The sequence below is a fragment of the Acipenser ruthenus genome, chromosome 20 (assembly GCF_902713425.1).
Source record: "Acipenser ruthenus chromosome 20, fAciRut3.2 maternal haplotype, whole genome shotgun sequence".
Classification (NCBI taxonomy): domain Eukaryota; kingdom Metazoa; phylum Chordata; class Actinopteri; order Acipenseriformes; family Acipenseridae; genus Acipenser; species Acipenser ruthenus.
Genome location: NC_081208.1, coordinates 22,099,708 through 22,121,562, shown reverse-complemented (window position 1 = coordinate 22,121,562; position 21,855 = coordinate 22,099,708). Strand labels below are relative to the sequence as shown.

The 21,855-nt window shown below is 36.2% G+C and overlaps 1 protein-coding gene across 3 annotated transcripts in view; it reads right to left on the bottom strand.

The window, feature by feature from the left end:
- Window positions 1–21,855, bottom strand: part of LOC117425617 (1-phosphatidylinositol 4,5-bisphosphate phosphodiesterase gamma-2-like) — a 53,064-nt gene that overhangs the window by 7,299 nt on the left and 23,910 nt on the right. For all 3 annotated transcript variants that reach the window (XM_058993665.1, XM_034904433.2, XM_034042697.3), the window contains 24 exons: window positions 19,971–20,117; window positions 17,949–18,042; window positions 16,807–16,854; window positions 15,815–15,899; window positions 15,240–15,323; window positions 14,780–14,823; window positions 14,115–14,187; window positions 13,608–13,709; window positions 13,197–13,315; window positions 12,394–12,479; window positions 11,219–11,336; window positions 10,402–10,570; window positions 9,744–9,860; window positions 9,303–9,380; window positions 8,842–9,020; window positions 6,744–6,938; window positions 6,165–6,284; window positions 5,349–5,529; window positions 4,120–4,188; window positions 3,375–3,484; window positions 2,757–2,853; window positions 1,556–1,622; window positions 1,113–1,273; window positions 94–196 (listed from right to left, as the gene is read on the bottom strand). In XM_058993665.1, the coding sequence (XP_058849648.1) occupies window positions 94–196; window positions 1,113–1,273; window positions 1,556–1,622; window positions 2,757–2,853; window positions 3,375–3,484; window positions 4,120–4,188; window positions 5,349–5,529; window positions 6,165–6,284; window positions 6,744–6,938; window positions 8,842–9,020; window positions 9,303–9,380; window positions 9,744–9,860; window positions 10,402–10,570; window positions 11,219–11,336; window positions 12,394–12,479; window positions 13,197–13,315; window positions 13,608–13,709; window positions 14,115–14,187; window positions 14,780–14,823; window positions 15,240–15,323; window positions 15,815–15,899; window positions 16,807–16,854; window positions 17,949–18,042; window positions 19,971–20,117 (2,646 nt within the window). The remainder of the gene's footprint in view (window positions 1–93; window positions 197–1,112; window positions 1,274–1,555; window positions 1,623–2,756; window positions 2,854–3,374; window positions 3,485–4,119; window positions 4,189–5,348; window positions 5,530–6,164; window positions 6,285–6,743; window positions 6,939–8,841; window positions 9,021–9,302; window positions 9,381–9,743; window positions 9,861–10,401; window positions 10,571–11,218; window positions 11,337–12,393; window positions 12,480–13,196; window positions 13,316–13,607; window positions 13,710–14,114; window positions 14,188–14,779; window positions 14,824–15,239; window positions 15,324–15,814; window positions 15,900–16,806; window positions 16,855–17,948; window positions 18,043–19,970; window positions 20,118–21,855) is intronic.

Here is a 21,855-nt window from a genome sequence, read left to right as displayed (position 1 = left end):
ATTTGAAATATAATACAAAGAAGCTGATTTTGGTTTTCACTCCTTTAATTTACTACTGCTATTATAAAATGTAATGTCATTCCCAAAGCTTACTAAAGTTATCCTTGTCTTTGCTCCTTGGTTGACAGTAGATTACAAGGTCAGACATTTCAACTGCGACATCGTCCTTCTTCTCACACTGTTTCTTCTGGCTGATCTGCATTAGGGAAATGTAACATCAAGTAGTTATTAAACCTTGGTTTTATAATCTGTCTTCTGATTTCTTAAAACGCCATCACGTGACAGACTGTAGTTTTCACTATAGCAACGGCCCTGACCTGCTCATGCCAAGATGCTGAACGAAAAGAAAAAAATTAAAAAGCTTTTACCTCAGCTTTCATAAGACAAGCTTCAACAAATTCTAAATGAAAAAGAAGCTAAAAAACACAAAAGTAACGAAAACATCAAGTACTAGCAATATCTCTGCTCTAAAAACACAGACTTAGAGAAGACGAGGAGGAATACGGCTTCAAGAGCTGAACCACCTTCTGCAAGAGTTCTACGATGCCGTCTGGAAACCAAACGGAGATAAAAGCTGTCTTTTAAGGTTTAATTAAACATTTATGAACTGGATATGTTGTGTTTCATGGGGGGAAAAAACTGGTTCCTTCGTGTTGGTACGGTGTCCTCCAGGGGACAAAGTTGTCTTTAACCTTTTCCATTATATGCCTCATCTCCAGTCCATATTTGTATTATATGAAACTGGTTTCACTACCTATTTATTCCACAAGAAGCAGACTGGTGTTTCTCGATCTCTTAATGCAGGTGGTCTCACACAAGCACAGTGATAGAAAAAGGCAGACTATTCGGAATACCCTTATACTGTAATGTTTAGATAAATTAATATTCCACACATATTATACGTGAGATTCACAATACTGCTTACCTTTCTACGTTGTGCACATACGTGAAATACTTATTCGCAATAGTGAGTATTCAGAATAACGGCAGAATATTATCCTGTATGTAAACATACTGGTAATTTACATTACCCTTTTAAACATTCAGGATATCTGGTCCAAGGTCAGCAATTCTGAGATTGCAGTAAGAGCAACACACCACAAATACAACACCTTATATTGCTTGGTTTTTTCCTTCTGTGTAATGTCCCACACGATCTTGTACCACTCAAACTGCTCCTCCACTGTTTCTATGGCGAAATCAATGGCCAGATCTTCAGACTCGTTAGGTTGTAGGGTGAATGCAAACGGCATGCCATTCTTCATTTGCTTTGCTATTTATAAAACAATTGTACAAATATTATGTGAAGTGCACGGTTTCAGACCGACTGAAATGCAGTTCTGGTTGCAATCCTTTAAATAGAAATTACATTTTAGATGCTACATTTTACAAAACTGGACATACACAAACAGAGAACCAAATACAAGATTGTATTTTTTGGCTTGACTATTCGACTTAAGTAGTCATTCTATGCCTATTGTGTGTATTGCTTTGTTATAGCCAGTACCCAGATCAAATAACCGCTACCCCTACCCCAAACAAAATGTATCCTTACAAACAGTGCACTTTGAAAGGTCCACTATTCCTTTACACAGATCTCCCAGTGGATTGTCCTCTATTATCTGTTAAAAAAGAAGAAAGCAATAGATTTAGAAGAATATTGTTTGAGTTGCGCTGCACCTAGGTCACAGGGTTAAGTTCAAGGCAACTTGCATTATAATAAAAATACAATGTAAACCTCAAATGATTTCTAAGATAGGGAGGTGAGTCGGACAACAAAAATGTACCTTAGATATAACTAACAAAATAATTTCACTAAATCTTATCTAATATGTATTACCATCACTTCGTAGACCTCACATTTTACGACCATGAAGGAGGCACACATTTTGTTAAACAAATATTTGATTTTGAATGGTATTTTTTCACAGCATTTCTAAACCATGAAATTAGCACACCTACAGTATCTTGCGCTTTTAAAGAAACGCATCAAGCACATGTGAGTTGCTTCTGGGAGTTTGAGTCCTTGTAGGGAAATCAATTCAGAAGATTTTTTTTTTAGACAATGACTCTGCCTGACTGCATTTTTTAAATATATATTTCTCCAGAAAAAAAAAAAAAAAAAAAACTTCAAATGTTTGCCATTTATTTTCTAAAAAGAACTCAAACTCACAGTACCCATTACTGCTTTTCCTACGACTGACGTGTTTTCAATGCTAACTTAATTCCTTCAAACTGATCAAATTTACACGAAAGTTGACTGGAAGCACAGCATTGAAGTGCTGTATCTACACAAGCGTTCAATAAATGTACTTTAAAACAGCTTCAAATGAATTGCCATTAAAAAATCTAAATCACCTTTACCATCATGTGTGCCTTTTAACAAAGGAAAATCTGAGACCAATAAAGCTATAGCAATATATATTAGATAATAAGAATAACTCTGTTAGCACCAAGTACTTTAACTTAAATAACCCAGTTTAAAGGCTATCCAATATTGCTCCCATCTTAAGTCACAGGTCAGAGCTGTTAAGATTCTCCTCGAGGAGTAACCACACTGAAAAGTTGCCAGGTGAAATGATGGAAATTCACAGCTCTCCTCACAAAGACGCTTGATAACATAAAATCTTAAATGAAGTTTATATCTGGTGTAGGATAGTGCGGTGGGAATAAAAAAAGTGTGATTTTACAAAACATTTCACTCCCACTAAGACCTGGGCTCTCTGGCTTCAAACGTCTTTTAGTAAGTGAATTACCGGGTTGATAGGATTCTCTTTCTTCTCACTGGATACCTCCTCCACATAGTTTGCTGGGAAGTAGTACTGAACTTTCCCTCCGTAGTCTCCTTTCCACCTGCACGGACAGCAAAAGGGATTTGCAATCAGTTGTAAAGCTAGACCACGCTGGGACTGGGAGAAAAATACAGGTATAACCATGAATGCAGACAAGCATGAGTGAGAATAAAAAACAGGTGGACCCACTGAATTCTCTCAGGGTGCACTGTCCTGCTACCTGGAAGGATGAAGACGCTAATTCCAGGACTATAGCCAGGAGATGTTAACGATACCACCCAGCTTTGGGAAAGATCGGAGTAGACCCAAGCATCTCATCATTTAGAAAAATGTACTGAAAGTTATTTCAAGTGATCCGGGTAGACAGGAAACAGCAAAGGGACGTCCAATACATCTTACAGGTATTGTTATAATCTACATAGACACGATACTGGCTCTTTAAATATATGTTTCATTAACTGCACATTTCAGAGCTATGTAGCTCAAACAGATTCCCTTTGTTGGCTATAACTATTTCAGCACATAAAACATACAAACATGTTGCTGACAGAACAGGCCCTGTAAAGTGAAACGGCTTCTTACCAGTCATTGTTGTCTTTGACTACATTGTGAATAAGGGCTCCTTTACAGAAATTCAGCTCATCAGCTTGTTTGGGTCTGTAGTCATAGAGTGCCTTCACGGTGCTTTGAGGCTATTAAAAAGGGAAAAAGAACCATTCACTTTCAATAATACTTCTGTTTCTTTTAGTCTTGTATTGAAAATCATCAGAAGACATAATTAGAGCTATGCATCAGTATGGCATCCTTAATTCACAACAACTCAGAGCTACACATTAACTGTCAGCATGCTATATTTAAAACTATTGCAAATCTTTATTTGGCCATGCAATTGGAGATTACAGTGGAGATTCGTTGACACTGAAATTATGAAGTTGCAAGCTGAAATGGTTTATTAGCAGATTTACAAATTAATACAGCTTTTCTCAGCAGTGCTTATATATATATATATATATATATATATAGGATCTGTTATATTGATAATATTTTTCCACTATTATCATTCAGTACTTAATGAAAGAGGTCTTAACAAACAATGTACCGACAAACAGAAAAATAGACAGAAAAATAGAATATATTAGGACCATTGTTATATTACATAAGACAAGTATATGAATAAGTAGTTATTATTTAACACCACTGTAAACCATCTAAAATATTTAATTTGATAATTTCTTCTGTGCACATGGTAAGATTTATTCTAAACATAAATGTACATTTGCATAGCATTTTAAAACCACTGGCCTAGTTTTTAAAAATGTTATCTTACCACTGATGGTTCTATTTCGTTGGGCTCCACATACATCTTGACATCATAGATAGCTCCAAAATCCTTATTCTGGAAATGACACCAGACACTGTTTCACAAATCTGCCAGCACAAGCAGCTTTAACAGACACAGGACACTCTACTCACTCTGTGGCAACACACAGGGTTTGCGCTATTTCAATGATATTACCAGCAGAGGATCCTGTGGTTCTTGAACTCCATATTAATCCTGCCGGTGTTTTCCACCAGGGGTGAATCGACCCCCTTATTAACATTACAACAGGTATTAAGATACAGAATGCCAATCATTAAAACAGAGCCCGTTGAGTTTTATAATTCTGATTTATCACAGTAATGAATAGACTGACAGACGTGTCCATATATCCCCACAATCTGATACTTTCAGTAACTAATGTTAATTCCAAGTTACATGACAACTGGATAAATGGCTCTCCAGATGCACTGAAAAAAGTGAAGTGTATCATAAATACATACAACCACCACCACTACATTCCCTTTCCAGGGGATTATATCCCCAGTCGGAAATAATAACATTAGTCTAAATATATAGCTGTAGCCGTAGCTGTACTGCATTAATATAAAATGCATTATTGTCTTGAAAGTGACTCATGAGGAAAAAACAAACCTATTTCTTTAACTGCGTTTCATTTTTCTCTAAACAGTAATGTCATGCTTACATAATTACTGAACATCACTCCCATGGGCTCAGAAAGAATAGCCCCACAGTAAATGTCCTTTTTTTCTGATGTCCTGACCTACTTTACTATTGCTCTGCTTTCATTTAAGTTTAAATCAGCACGGCAAATACTCATATTGACTCTTTTTGCAGTATAATACAGATCCTGAGAAGTGCCATGTGGTATTATTATTATTATTATTTTTATTTCTTAGCAGACGCCCTTATCCAGGGCGACTTACAATTGTTACAAGATATCACATTATACATTATTTCACATTATACAGATATCACATTATTTTTACATACAATTACCCATTTATACAGTTGGGTTTTTACTGGAGCAATCTAGGTAAAGTACCTTGCTCAAGGGTACAGCAGCAGTGTCTCCCACTGGGGATTGAACCCACAACCCTCCAGTCAAGAGTCCAGAGCCCAGAGCCCTAACCACTACTCCACACTGCTGCATGTGTGGGGCACCACACTGATGGGTCGAGGTTTTTAATACTGTGTACTGTATCAAGCTCTCTTACCTCACTGAAGCGATGCAGCAGCTCCTCAGAGACTGGGTAGCGCAGTTTTATCTTACGGTACAGGGGCTTTTTTCTGTAGTAATTTACAAGTTCCACCAGGCTCTCGAACTCAGTTGAGGATCCCAAAACAAACATGTTGCCTTCTTTCTGGATCCTGCAGTGCTTTACTTTCCCATCACCTCTGTGAGATCACAAAAAAAATACTGTACTTTTCTAATGAGCGTTTTTTACCTGCATGTGTGTCTCCAGGGAGACATTGGGGAACTACATACTATATTTCAGATGCAAGGCTGTGACGCGTCAAATATATGTATTTATGTAGTTATGTATATATATATATATATATATTATATATATACACATACATACATACTGTACATACGTACAGACATACACACACACACACCAACTTTCATCTATGGCTCTTATCGTTTGTAGTTTGTTTAGTCACCCTCCTCCCCTGCCTCCACCTTGCAGCGTGCCTTGTCTAGGGGAAAGGTGGTCTCAAGTGCCACTTGTCCTGCCCGCTGGCTTAGTTTTCATCTAATTCATATAGTTAGTTGATTATAGTTTTGTCAGCGTAGGGGTGGCTATCGAGCTCCAATGGGCAAGGCCATGGGCCAAATTCAAATAACAAATCATTTACAGGCATGTTTATCTGTCAGTTCAATAAATCATTCATTTCATTCCATTGTCTCCTTTCTGAAACAGTTAGGAAAACAAATATTGGTGAAATGAAAATGATATTAGGTATCCCTTTTAAGTAAGAAAGATAACTACATATTCCTTTGCACATACGTATACAAATACATTCACCTGAATGTAATGGCAAACGAGTCAGGTTCTTCTCTCCTTCGGATCAAGAAGGCTCCATCGCGTGGGATTCTCATCAGCATGTCCTCTGCTTCTCCTCGGCTCAGGTTGTTGTAGTACCATCTGAAAGAGGAGCACAGGGGTATGAACAGGGGAGGCAGAAATCCAATGGAATAGCATCTGAATGGCATCACTGCATGATGAATTTGAAGGACATTGCATATACCGTAACACAATACTGTACTCTAATTACATTTCAGACAGGAAACAGATCATATTTAATGAAAGGAAAAAAGTTACTTTTCGTTACATTGCTTACAGTATAATATTAACTACACATATAGTGAAAAAATAAATCTCTATGGCACGTCACTGCGCATTGACCCACTCTGCCACCTCCAGTTGTATATATACTAAGATAAAGCTATCAGTATCTTTGACAATGATGTACAGATCATTTTGCTAACCTACATGGCTGTCTAGTGTGTTTAAAAGGATGAACAGGGGATCCTATTTTTGTATCTTCAGACCAATAAAAAGTGTCTGAATAAAAGTTTCTATGAAGCTGAATTTTGGACTTACTCTTTGGATTCATGTGGATTAGGTCTGGGGACTGCATCTGTTAATCGCAGGTCAAACTCCTGACAGCGAAGCGGGTTCTCCTTGTAATGTTGGATCAGGTTGTACACACTGTCAAAGGGGAGGTTGTCAGTCAGGAAGTATTTAGTGTTGCCATCTGTAGAGCGAATTCGGCAATGCTGAACTCTTCCTGCCCTCCTAAAAAAAAAAAAAAAAAAAAAACCACAACAGAATATAAAAGGGGAGGTCACAAGTATAGAATAAGAAATGGCACAGGGTACTTTAAGAAAATTGGGTATGTTGTATTTAAGCACATTAGGTGTTCGGATCATGGTAAAGTATATGAAAATGATCCATTTACAGTATGTGCAATAACTTGTTGTGTTTTAAAGATGCATGCAACGCTGTAGGTGTGATATATGGATGGATGGGTGTATTGACAGTGAGACACCTCCATGTATCCCCACAAACTGATACTCCCAATAACTTATGCTAAATAATGTAAATACCAAGAATAATGAAAGTGGTTGTCCACGTTTCTAACATTTGTCTGTATGTACATTACGTACACAGACATGAGCGTACGTACGATCACCTCCACTGATCCCCATCAATAACATTGCTTGTTCGACTATAACAGCTCACTTAAAAATGGTCCCGTGCTCCTTTTCCTATGAAACATATGATAGTATGCCCTAAATGAATTATATATAAGATTCTGTCGACTCTACAGGGGTGTAGAGTTGATGTTAAGGCAAAAGTGGGGGAGGGGCGTTGACTCAGGACAGGGGCGGAACAACAAGCAATATTACTGTCATATTTTTAACATTAGCTAGATAGATTATGTTTAGAATTAGGCATGTTTAAAAATCAGAAGTCACAGCACAGTTACGTTAAAGAATCGAGAAATGCAGTTAACATTTATTAAATGGTGAAATACAAAGTAAACGTTTTTTTTTTAAAAAAAGGGTGCCGTGTAAGTCCACTGTAATGTCATTCTACGATTAGAATTAGGCATGTTTAAAATTCAACAGGTAGAGCACAGCACACAGTTACGCTAAAGAATCAAGAAGCGCAGTCACATTTATTAACACTGGAACTGCCTGGTAAATATTAAATGCCCTGATGGCGTTTGAAAGCCTGTTGTTATCTCTACTGAACTTGGCAGCCATCAATTCTTTCGTTTTGTACAAGGAATGTACCGGGGAAAATATCAGTAGGAGAGATGTCATCTTGAAACTAGCCACAGCGCTTCGCCAGAAACATTTTGATCAGAAAACTGCAAAGCAGCAGCTCAACCTACAGCAGCTCAACCTACAGCAGCTCAACCTACAGCAGCTCAACCTACAGCAGCTCAACCTACAGCAGCTCAACCTACAGCAGCTCAACCTACAGCAGCTGCACCGAGTGACATACACGTTAGAGAGAAAACATACTTTCGTTTTAAATGAAAAACGACTTTCGTTTTTACAGTTTTGTATGTACGTATACCTGTTTACACACTAGTTTACTTTGAAATGTTTATTTTATTATAGTTTTTCATTTTTTAAAGTAGTGCTTTATATGTGGCAAGTTAGAAAATAACCCCTTTTATGTTTAACTGTTCATTTAAATACAGTGGAGTTGTATCCGATAGTTTGTCTTTTATTTTAATATTGATGTTGTTTAAAATGTAATAATGACTGCCTGCGGCGGTTTTAGGTATGAGTATAACCGCGGCGGTTCTAGTGTTAAATGGTGAAATACAAAGTAAAGGGTTTGCCTGAAAAAAGGGTGCTGCGTAAGTCCCCTGATCGTAGCTTAGCAGGAAAGCATAATCAATCAGACTCAGACAATTTATTCAATCAATGCACAGAGCAACTACTGTACTGTACAGCTTGTTCTACTCACTTGAAGCGCAAGATTTTTTTGCACAGTTATTTTTGTATTTTTTTTTAACACGCACGCACGCACGCACCCAGCGCTGGCTTTGTAAGCTTTCAGAAAATGAGGATCATTTGGAATGGTCTTTAAATTAATTTTGTCACGAACGATAAACAGGCAGTATAAAATAAATGTGCGCCAATGTTTGCAATATTTATGAATAATGATAAAACAATACCAAAATGATAATGTATTATCATTCATGTAAGTGTCGCTCTCCCGGACTAAGAAGGTCCCCTCCCTTCCTCCAGACTCTGCGCAGAACTCCTGGAGCAGCCTCTCAGCCGTCTGTCTGCCCTCTTTCATCCTGCCATGGAACCACTTCTCTGTGAAGTGCAGCTCTGTCTTCTTCACATTCTGAAAACACACTGCTGTTACACTCATAACACATGATATGCAAACCTGCTTTCTCCTTTTTATAAGTTACCCTTAGAATAGGTTTTGAGTGTTTAAAATGAAATTAGATTTCAATACATGGTCAACTATACAGATAGAGTTGATGAGGTTTATATTAAATGTTGTAAAGTAGCAGGTCTAACGGGAATGGTTTACGACACATTTCTTGTTTTTTTTTTCACTCACTTCCTTAGATTTTCAAGAGGATATAAATGTGAAAACTAAAATAAATCAAAAGACTACCTTGTTCGGTTCTTCCTCTGACTCCTCAGCGTAAAACAGCTTGTCATCGGCAATGACACAGTAGTGACTATTCCATTGCTAAATGCAGGAAAACAAAATAGAATCATCACCATTTTCCCAATGGATTATTTTACTTGGTTTTCCATCAAATAAAAAACTTTGGATTTGTCAAAGAAAAGACTACTTATGAGTTAAATAAACCCACAATTAACCCACTTTAATTGCGCCTCATTTAAATAATTTAATAAAAACTAGCAACAAAACAACCTGAGCTTCAGTAGACACAGGTTCATTTACGCTCTAATGTTCACAATATTTCACCGATTCAAATTTAACAATGCATTTTAAGTATAAAGTGAGCTGTATTGCCTGAAAAGTACAAGACACTACTGCACAAGTCGCTGGTGGATCTCTATTCACTCACGGTGGCTTTGTTTGTACCTGATCTACCGGGTCCCAGATATACAGATCCCCCTGCTTTGTGCTTTTACGTAGATCCACCCTGCTGACGTAGTCATCCATGGCGTTATCTTCAGCCACAGAACTCAGTTTCTTGTGCTAATAATAAATAAATACATAAATAAAGGCTAAAGATAAAGTGCAGATGAAGGACATTTTTAATTGTATTAATCACGATAATAAAAACAGGTGAGAAATTACAGAATGCATCCATGTAACCAAACGCAAGTGTTATGATCATATTTGAAACAATGTAAAAGTATTATTAAATGAGCAAAAGTTAAACCCTAAACTGGTCATGCCCATTCACTCATTCACTTGGATTTTGTACTATTTTATCAAGCATTTTTTTATGACAGTAATATAAGGAGGGAGAGGGGGGATGTTTCTGCTCTCGTGGATTGACATTAATTCAATTATACATAGTGAGACACTACTGAATATGCATTATGTACCCGAGAATTGCCAAAACGACTAATAACATTCTAAGAGACCTGATTATGGTTCTAGAGTGGTGGCTGCTTGTCTGCTGTTTATGCTGTTTTTTATTAATGAGATTTAAGAATGTTCTATGGTCAGAAGTATGTATCACAGTTCCAGTTTTTGAGTTTTACAATAATATTCTTGGAGGTAGACCCACCTTGATAATGATCTTCCGTTTAAGCTGTGTGGGGGAGGGCAAATGATCTGCAAAAGCTTCAATGGGTTCGGTCAGCAGCTGCTCCCCAAACACCTCTTTGAACTTGCTGGAAATGTGGCGCTGCTGTTCCACACAACAATGCTCCTCTATGGACAAAATCAGTGGGAACCTGGAGGGAGCAACACAGGTGTGGGTTGTCATGATGCTCAAGCACAAAAAAGAGGAATACAACTTTCTCAGTTAATCCCTTTATAAACGCCAGTGTTGTCTAATGCTGAAATATAATTATTTAGTGTCTTTCGACATTCTTCTGGCTTTATTTTAAAATAATGAGCGTTGCCTTTCCTTTTTGAACCCCTGTACGAATCAGTCCTAGGCAGTGATGGGAAAACTGTTTTTAAAAAGTAATCCATTACAGTTACTTGTAAATTATTATTATTATTTATTTCTTAGCAGACACCCTAATCCAGGACGACTTACAAATGTTACAAGATATCACATTATTTTTACATACAATTACATTATTTTTTACACATTATTTTTACATACAATTACCCATTTATACAGTTGGGTTTTTACTGGAGCAATCTAGGTAAAGTACCTTGCTCAAGGGTACAGCAGCAGTGTCCCCCACTGGGATTGAACCCACGACCCTCCAGTCAAGAGTCCAGAGCCCTAACCACTACTCCACAGGTGTTTAATTTAAGTTTTATTTTTTCACATAACATGTAATGCGTTTCCACATTTTGTTACGTGTCTGAAAAAAGAACCATTACAGTTACAACTTATTGGTCAAAATAAATTGTAAAATGCTTACTCAGATGCGACAAATGCATGATCATTGATTGCTTTCACTACGTCGTCAAATTTGATCTTTGTTGTGCGTGTCCATCCATGGTAGATAATAGGCTCTAGTGGACCGTCCCAACAATCCACTGGAATACAAAACAGAATTACTCACTCAAACGGTATGTCACTTACTGGAAACATCCTATTGGCTGGTTTAACATGCCCAGATCTGCACTAATCTTGGACTACCTAAGGTAAGGTTGTCCAAGATAGCTACTAACCAGGGCCACTGAAACCAGCTGTAACATTCAAATTAGGTGTGGTGTTCTATGCATGGGATTACATCTGTACACAGGATTACTGGAATTCTGGCAAATACTTCACTGTGATTGGTTGATTTGTGATTTATAATAAGCTACCAAGTCATGTTGCTGAGGCAGCACCACTTGGATCCTTTAAGACTCAACTTGACAAAGTTATGAGATCAATCAGCTACTAGGAACTGGATGAGCATAGGTGGCCAAATGGTACAAGACAATATTCTAGACAGTACCCTTTTCTTCTATTATTTGAAATTCAAATCTTTCTTTAAATGAATCGATATATTATTACATATTATAAAGGAATATCGCTGTGTGTTATCCAGTAAGAATGGTTTTTCAAAGAGGACTAAAGTAACCAGGCAAGAGATGCAACATCACTGGAGATAGAATTTACCAGTACCGTTAGTTTGAAATTATTTACTATGATTAAAACTTAAACAGTAAGTCGAGAATTTTTGTATTTAAAAAACATAATAATTATTTATTATTATTATTTGTTTATTTGGCAGACACCTTTATCCAAGGCGACTTACAGAGACTAGGGTGTGTGAACTATGCATCAGCTGCAGAGTCACTTACAATTACATCTCACCCGAAAGACGGAGCACAAGGAGGTTAAGTGACTTGCTCAGGGTCACACAATGAGTCAGTGGCTGAGGTGGGATTTGAACCGGGGACCTCCTGGTTACAAGCCCTTTTCTTTAACCACTGGACCACACAGCCTCCTATTTGTTTTAACTGTGACGACAAAACCATTGCATGGAATTTAGTAAAAAAGATTGTTATACAGTGAATTTTATGTCATCTAGTGCGGTAGAATAAAAAATACATAGTTACATATTCATGGCTATAAAAAGCGTTTAAGAAGGTGAATACGAACACTCTATGCATCGACATCCCATCCTGAGACATCTGATATAGGCCTCTGTAGAAGATTCACTGCGGATCTGATCTCCTGTGAGGTACCTAAAGAAAAACAAAACAGTTACAGTCTTTCCACAATTAACAGTACAAGATTAGTTTACTTATGACGGTGACAGGAAGATACAGCCTTATTTATTAACATGTACAATTTGTATTGCAACAAGGGCTCGGATTATGGTTTCACAGAACCCGATTTGCATCTGGACAAATAAACCAGTTATACAAGAAGACATTTTAGTCAATACGTACGCAATTCCCATTGTATCTGAAATTAACCAGCCAACGTGGAAATGCACTAAGTGCTGCTAGATATTTCACGCTACATTTTGAGAAAGTGAGAAATTCCCGACACACCCACTAAGTGTGAACATTGTTACATTTGTTATGGGTTCTACATGTTCTTTAGTGATGCATTAAATCCACAAATGCCAAAAAGGAAATTTAACACAGGCTAGGGGGAATACAACTTGTAATTATATTAACTCAAAAGCAGTTTCTCAGTTAAAAGTGTTCTTTCATTTAAAAAAAAAAAAGTACAAATTGTTGCTTTCATAAATAGGGACCCTCAGAAGCAATGTTTTTGTTTTAGATTTTTGTGATATCCCTTTGAACTATGCATACTTTTGTTCTTTACAAATCAAATCTAGTCACAGAATTCAATACATGTACATATGAACCAGTATCAATCCTGTAAATTAAAGTGAGGATCACATTTACAACAATTGACAATGGAAACCACAAATAATAGAAGTGCCTCACGTGTTGTGAGAGGAGTTGATCCAGTAATGAGACAAGGGGTTATTCATGTCCTGAAAACAAATTTCTGAATACTTCTCATCCCAGATGGAGTTTTCTTTTGAGAACAGGTAATTCAGGAACTGAAATACAGGATGAAGACAAAATTACTTATAGAAACAGAACTGAATTATACACCTGTTCAATATCCAAAACTTGAATTTGTCATTGTATCAATACAGGCCTATGGCCTCCTGCCTCAAAACGCACCCAGACGTGTGCAAGACATGTCTTACCACACACCCTGTCGTGGGTTTATTGCTTACTTGTGTAATTGAAACACCAGTTACTGTGTGCAATAAAGTAGTACGCAACAGCACTTTATAGATTCTAATGTATTTGTGTCTGACTGTCACCCTGCCACACAGCACATACCTCGCCGACATTGAATTCGGGGTCGTTTGTCTTCCTCATCAGATCATCAATAAAAGTTGTCATCAGCTCCCTGACCATGTTCAGATCATTGGCCCATGATTCCTTAAAAAAAAAATAATAGGAAAACCATAAACATGTGAGAGGAGATGATACTGACTATAAATGATAAATGTCCTAAAGGCACTGGATGTCATCAGCATTTAGCCTCTACTTGCTTCCTGGACGGTATAAAGCAAAAATAAAAATACATATATAAGTGTTTTGTTTTGCATTTTTTGTAAAACTGTAGAGCAAGCCATAGCCCTGTTGAAAGAGCAACACCATCCTGATCGATACCATTGTTGGTAGCTTGCTGGTGGTGCACAGTATTACCCCTGCACCTTGTAACTGTTTTTTCTGTCAAAACCTGGGCGTCTCTCTCTCTCTCTCTCTCTCTCTCTCTCTCTCTCTCTCTCTCTCTCTCTCTGAAAGGGCTTTCAATGAGTGCTAGGCCTCTTATGTGTTTACCTTCTGTTGATGGATAAGAAATCTCTGGAAGTCATAAAGAAGGACAACTGAAGAGTCAGGTTTGTCTGTGTTTCTGCAGAAGGAGGCAATAAACAAGCCCGTCAGTGACTTTCATCCCCACCACAGCAGCAAACGAGAGCTAGCAGTAACATGTACAAGTAAATTATGACCTATAACCACATCCTTTATGATGGCAAACAATAGCTTTATTTAAGAACCAAACATCCCCTGTAGTTGGGTTATGTTATATCAGACGAAATGGTTTGTAAACTGGAAGCAATATGTGAAAAATAGCATTGTTATGAGAGAATCATAGCGTACAACTGTGTACTTTAAGACCCAGTGTCAAAGCATGTGGTCTGTATAATTAATACAGCCAGTGGGCTGCTCAATACCTCCTAAGTTGCTGCTGAGTTTTTATGTTTTATGATTATGTGTTTTTTACTTCATATTTATTGTGAAGTATTTGCTGGTCTTCATTGTAAATGAGAATGCATTCTCAGTTGACTCATCTGGATAAATAAAGGTTAGGATTGATTGATTGAAGAGAATAGGATGACGATTTTTTTAACTGCAACTGACTGAAGCTTTTTTATGATTTGTAGAATTTCTGATGAAGAGATAATGAAATGTGTTGTGGTTAGTATGTAAAAAGAAGAACATACCCCATAATGAAGGCACATGATTCCTTCTTAAACTCTTCCAGAATCTGAAAGCAATGTTTAACAGTTAAGAAGTTTGTATTGTACAACAACTGTTAAGAAACTTGATCAAGAGACCATAGGAAAAGCTATGTACCGAATGTAAAGACAATATCTCAAAGCATTTGATCTCAATCATTGTAAAGTGAAATAAAACATTGTGAAAGCATAGGCAAGCACTGTAAAGCACAGAGAGGTATGGTAAAGCAAACAACAAACACACATGGCAAACTATGCATAGACTATTCATAGGAAAACCAATCCAATATCTCAAAGTGTCTGGTCTATCTTTCAGTCAATGACATACTTGTTATTTTTGTCACTTTTGAGGGTGCATAAGTTTTTGTTAAGCTTATGTTTTTGAGGGGTTACATACAAAAGTAAAAGCAAAGGTTCACATTATTGAAACACAGAAACAACTTACTTCTTTCTGATTTTCAAACATCACATTATTGTAAAACTTGTAAAACTGCTCAAAGTTGAGTACATCTTTGCGTGCTCCTATATCCTTTAAAAAATAAGTGGAAGAAGACATTTTAAAATGTGTTTTCAGTTTTTTTTCTTGATTAGCTTCTGAAAAGCCTATTAAAAAAGGCACACTTCACAGTTTGAGACCAAAGATATCCAGATGTCACCAAAACAAATTAAAAACATATACATCTACACACATAAAGAAACATCTGAATGTTTGCCATTTATTTTCTTTAAAAGAACTCAAACTCCATTGTCTTGCATATGAATGCCAATCACAGCTTTTCAATTGAATTCCTTTTACACGAGCATTGAAGTATCTGTTCAACAAATATGCTTCTCTAACACAACTTCAAATAAATTACCATTAAAAAGCAGATTCACCTTTACCCTGGTGTGTTTGTTTTTCACATAGGTAAATCCTAAACTTATGAAATTATGGCAATACTGTATATATTAAAATATTTCCTGTAATTATTTTGTTAACACCATGTACTTTAATAAGAAATGTAAAGAGAGGATAATTACCGCAAACCTCTCCTTGAGAAACCTTGCATTCGGCACTTTAAAGTTCACTACAGACAGCAGGGCTTTGGTCTCCTTCATGGTGATGCTGCGAGATAAAACGACAAATATTACAAACAAAGGAACTTGACAGAAATGTCATGGAACTGTAGATGACGAACTGGAGGCTGACTTTAGAGGTCACAGTACTAACACATTTTCACAACAACAGTAAAAGGATTTTCCTGCATTCCAGTAGATGACTAGGCCCATACCTGGCTAACTGAAGTACTTATTTACTTGAGATGAGCGGATCATCCATCCATAACTTCAAAGACTCAATCAAAAAGCTTGCAAGAAACTAAGGGGTTGATTTGATTTACTTAACCTATACCCCATCCCCATGGAAAACCTAGAAAGCAGATTTGTAGGGGTATTCCTGGGATAACCAAAAATATGTGATTGATGCAATCATGGGTCATTCCCCAGTGATGTAAACACTGTAAAGAAATCCAGCTGCGGCTTATCCACATTAGATCAACCCTTTTCAAGTTTGGTGCTTTCATCAGAAATGTGTCTAATAACAACCCAGTTCTGTGAATTTGGCTTTAAATCAATGTGCATGTTAATTAACCTTCCACTAGCTCTCTAATTGTTTAGTAACCCTTTCGGCATTAGGTAACTGTACATAACAACTGTCCAATAATAATTAGTTAATTAGTCAGTGTCTTCTACTAAAAAAATAAATTAAAAAGGGCATAGATATACATATTAGTACGATAGATTAGTTTACTGGTCTGCTGCCTTGAGTGGAGTTACCGTTTCTACTCAAGAGCAGTCTGAGTGTCCCAAGTGCAGTTATCTTTCTTAGACCTATATACAGGTCTGCAGTATTGAACAAGTTACACAATTCATAACTAATGGCATTTTCCAAATAGACTATTTTTTAAAGAATTTGCAATATGCCTTGGTTCATGCGCTAGTAACATAATAAATCACAGCAAAATGTTTGTTACCTGCTTTTTTTGGATTGGTCTACTGAATACATCTGCTTTCTCAACCAGCTGTTAAAAAAGAAAAAAAGGAAAATATCACCATACAAGTTGATTCATAGTATTAACATTGCCATAAATGGCAAACGTAAAATTTACATTGAAATGAATTAGCTGCAGGTGGTAGTCTCACTCATCAGTGCCTCCAAATATTCTCAAACTTGGATTTGAGTTCAGAAGAATGATCTTGAAGTCACAAATACTAGCAGTACTGTTTTTGGGAACTTTCCCCCAGGTTGATTGGATAACATGTTTGCTTTAAGAGAGACACAAAATATAGTATGCATCTCACCCACCAGGGGGCATTCCTGAAACCTTAGTGTTTGTGACTTCAAGATTATTCTTTCTAGTAAGGTCCAACTGTTAAATAGAAAGAATTACACAACATGGTTTTTTAAATTTTTTTATTGTGATTTACTGTATAAAAAAGTGCTAAAAATATATAGGCATTTCACAAAAAATTATGTTTAGCACATTATTACAGGTCCACCTAAAACCGAACTGATGACTAGTGTGAACACACTCCAACAAGTTACAGTACTATAATAATAATAATAATAATAATAATAATAATAATAATAATAATAATAATAATAATAATTATTATTATTATTATTATTATTATTATTATTAAACTGGTTGTGATGCCTATTTGTGTAATTCAGCATAACAAAGTTTAACTGTTGTTTATCACAGCTGAAGGAAAGAGAGAGAGCATGCTTACAGACTGGTGAAACTTGTTAAATGTGCAGTATTTGATTTATCACTGGCAGAGCAGAGTTACACTTTACTAACTAACACACTGTAATGTAACATTTATTTTAGAATTATTCATAACTGAGAGCATTAGACCCCGTCAAAGAGTGTCCAGTCTTTTGTGGGGCCTAATGGCCTCCTCTTATTCATAAATATTATTATATAGTTATTTCATTTCATTTTCACTTTGCACCCTTTAAACTTCAATATGACAAATATCAGTCCAGATAATTAAATGTGAATACTGTAGTTTCATTGAGTGCGGTTAGTAAGAAATAAAGACATACATTTTTTGACATGGAAGTGCTGCATTGTCTTATAAAATCTCAAAGTCAAATAAAAAAGCATACCTTTCTATAATCGCAGGTGTGGGTGCAGACAATGCCTCCTGTTTCAGTATTTCTAAACCACATAACCACTTTTTTGCATCTTCGAAAGAATCAGCTGAAAAGAGCATAGTAAATTAATTAATAAAAAAAAAAAAAGAATATAAAGAAAATGTGGCTATTGAGGCAAACCCTGAACAAAAGTAAAAACAGTGCTTGTTTGAGTTGCTAAGACTGGAGCATTTGTTGCCTGTGTTTATCCTACTCAATTGTCTATTCTAAATATATTTTCAAATGGTTTCAATGAGCAAGCTATCACATAAGATAAGTGCTACCCTAAAAAGTATGAATTTTCTAGGAACAATGAACAACTGGGGGGGGGGGGGGAATATACTAGTATAATAATCATTGAACACATTTTTTTGTACTAGGGCTTTACCAATTAAAATGTTTTTACTGTGTTAAATCCCATGTACTTATTTATTTCATTAAGAACTCCCCAATCATTAATTTTAACACCATTTTCTCTGTATCTGTAAATGTCCAATTTGATCATCACCGCAGCACCCAGAGGACTGAACAACTTTCTGACAGGTTTGTGACAGGCGTGTAACACTTTATATTTGTTTGTAAAAATGTTGCAAAGGAACTGAATTTAAACATCACAAACAAAATTTAAACTCACAAGCTACAGACATATTCTGTTTAGCACCTAGAAGTGTTCATCGAGTGGAGGGGAAGTGTGTGTTCACACAGCACTGAGGGTGGGGGTGGATGTTGTGAGTTATCAACTCATCTGAGAACTGATTTCTTTTTTTTAAGTGCCAGCTTCACATTAAAATATTAGCAGTCATTTGTTTGTTTAGATATTAAAGAAAAAATATATGAATGTAAAAAACTGTACTATATACTAAGTTAATAACATATCATTACTGAATTGGAAGGACAGAGGAAATTACATGTTTCACACTAATATTTAAAATGAAGACCCTTGATGCAGTATTCTTTACCTGATTACAATTCTTAGTTTAACATGTTATTGTAACAATAATGTACACTGCACTTTTCTGGACTTCTATTGTAATTATAAAGTTTATAACCAAATGACCTAATCTATTAACCAAGTTAATAGATTATTTGGCTTTTAAAAAAAAAATACATTATTAATAATAATAATAATAATAATAATAATAATAATAATAATAATAATAATGCAAGCTTTTTTGAAAAGCTTACCATGCTTTTGAAATAGACATGCCTTTTTTTTACTTCAGTCTGTCCTCTACTAAATGTAATCTCAAAAACACCATCAAGTCCGTTAATCTTGAACCACTTCAGCAAATGACTAAAAACAAGTAAATTATTGACTGCGAGCACTGTATCAATATTGATTGCTCTTGTATATCCTCTTCCACAACTGAAGGCTCAGAATACTGTTGACTCAATTGTTGCTTTTGCAATAATGTTATCTGTTGTGACTTTAAATCTCATCCCCTGCTGGTACATCCCAGTGGACTTCCCCACAAAAACCACCAGAACATTATTATATTATAATAATAATAATAATAATAATAATAATAATAATAATAATAATAATAATAATAATAATAATAATAATAATACAAGCTTTTTAGGAAAGTTTACCATGCCTTTTTTTTTTTTTTTTTTTTTTTTTTACTTCAGTCTGTCCTAGAACTAAACTATGGCTGCAGAAGTCAGTAACACGTAAAACCCCTTGGAGTGGCCGTATAAGGGAATCTGTGTTATTCTAGTTTGTTTCAATGCTAATTGACTATGTAAGAAATGGTTTACAAAAAAGATTATGGTTTCCTAACTTTTCCTAACTTCTTTTTAAATATTTTTGACAGTAAAAGGTACAGTAACACAGATCTTGTAAACACAAAAGGCTGATCTGCGACTCTTAAAGGGCAATGCTTTAGAGTAGATTGACATCTATTCATGCTGCAGAAATGAATGGGATTTGTGGAAAAGGACTGATACAAAATTGGCAAGGGGCTATGGAGTAACTGAAAAGGACACACTTACCGGCCAGGCTCAAGGTGTTCAGCACAAACTGGGATCCATACAATATGGTGAAGCACTTCTCCTCTTCCACGTTTTGTTTCTCTTTAAAACGTTCAAAATCCTTGGAATTTCTTCCTGGTCTGACTTCTCTGATCTCACTTAAATCCACTGAAATTAAAAAAAGACTGTTCAACAAGATACATATTCTGAGTAAAAGTATGACAGCTCTCACTTTGTATATCACTCTGCTTTAGTCAGCACTGCCTGAATAGAGTTTTTTTTTATGTTTTAAAAACATTCTGCCACTATGTATTTGACATATTTTAAAGTATGCAGATCTATTACCATAAGAAAAATGGCTTTACAACATGGCTATGGAAAGAAGTCTAATACAACATAATGGATTCATAATTCATACAAGATGCCTTTATTGCAGTATTAATTTGACCTTTCTATTGACCCCCTGCATCCTTTAAATTCCACTTCAAATAACTATTAGCAATGTGAAAGACTTAAATACAAGTTACCATAATCACCTGCAAGTCAAAATCCATACAAATGCTTAGAATGGCAAAACTCACAAAGCTGCACAACCCTGTATGTTGAGCTTTGATCTTCTGACTGACCCCACACACTTGTAATAGATTGTAGTCATACTTTCAGAAATTGGCATTAAGATATCAAAAGAAATTTTTGGACCAGTATTGTTTTTCTGTAATGAGATTATTTATTTATCTATTTTTTGAAAGAAAATCTACAAAATAATGTTTTGCATAATTTGGCTGCATTGTGTAAAGAAAAAAGTGAATAACTTGAACTATGAGGATTGTAAAACAAAAGCACCATGATATTTACAATCTTCATGAACTTCTGATGTAGATAGACACTTCGTACACTGAACTTGGCTCAAGTAAAGTGGGTAGCCGAGGGCACTAAAGATACAATGTCCTACTGGTGAAAAAGTATATACCCGCTGCGTAAAAATAAATGTAAACTTGATAAGATACACATTTATTCCATTTATTTTCAAACTAGCATCAATTCATAGCGATTCCTTTTAGGGCCAATCTCGATAGCTTAATACTAGTCCTCCTTTGCAGATGGCACAACGATTGGGGGAGTGGCTGACACAGTTACAGGAAATGCAAACTGATTTAAACCGCATACAGAACTGGTCAGAGATAGCAAATGAAATTCAATGTCAAGAAACGTAAAGTGCTACACGCTGACTCCAAAAACGTAAGCTCCAAATACCAAAAGGGGGGTAGGTAAAGATCAGGCCCACCAAGAAAAAAAACCTTGGTGTTGTCACAGACTCATTGCTGTCAGCAAACAGACAGTACAGGAAAGCAATGAAAAAGGCAAACAGAATGCTCGGATGTAGAGTTCAAATCCAAGGAGGTTATGATGAGGTTGTATAATGCACTGGTGAGGCCGCACTTGGAAAACTGCATCCGATTCTGGTCACCACAGCACCAAAGGGACAGTGTGGCACTGGAGAGTCTAAGGAAGAGCAACCAGACTAATCCCAGGACTTAACAACAAAAGGAAATAATAACATAAGAAAATTTACGAACGAGAGGAGGCCATTCGACCCATCGATGCTCGTCTGGTTCCTAGTAGCTGATTAATCCTTGAACTTTGTCATGCTGTGCCACGGGCTAACTAGTCATGTTGTTGAGGCAGAAACACTTGGATCTTTCAAGAGCCAACTTAAAGTTCTGAGATCAAACACCTACTGTACTAGGAACCAGATGAGCTGAGTTGGGCCGAGTGAACCTCTCGTTCATACATTTTCTTATATCACAACTATCTCTAGGTATTGTATATTGCAAATGTAACATAGCACCAGAAGCGAGAGGCTTAACAACTATGCAAAAGAGACTCTGCAAGGATTTGGATGAAA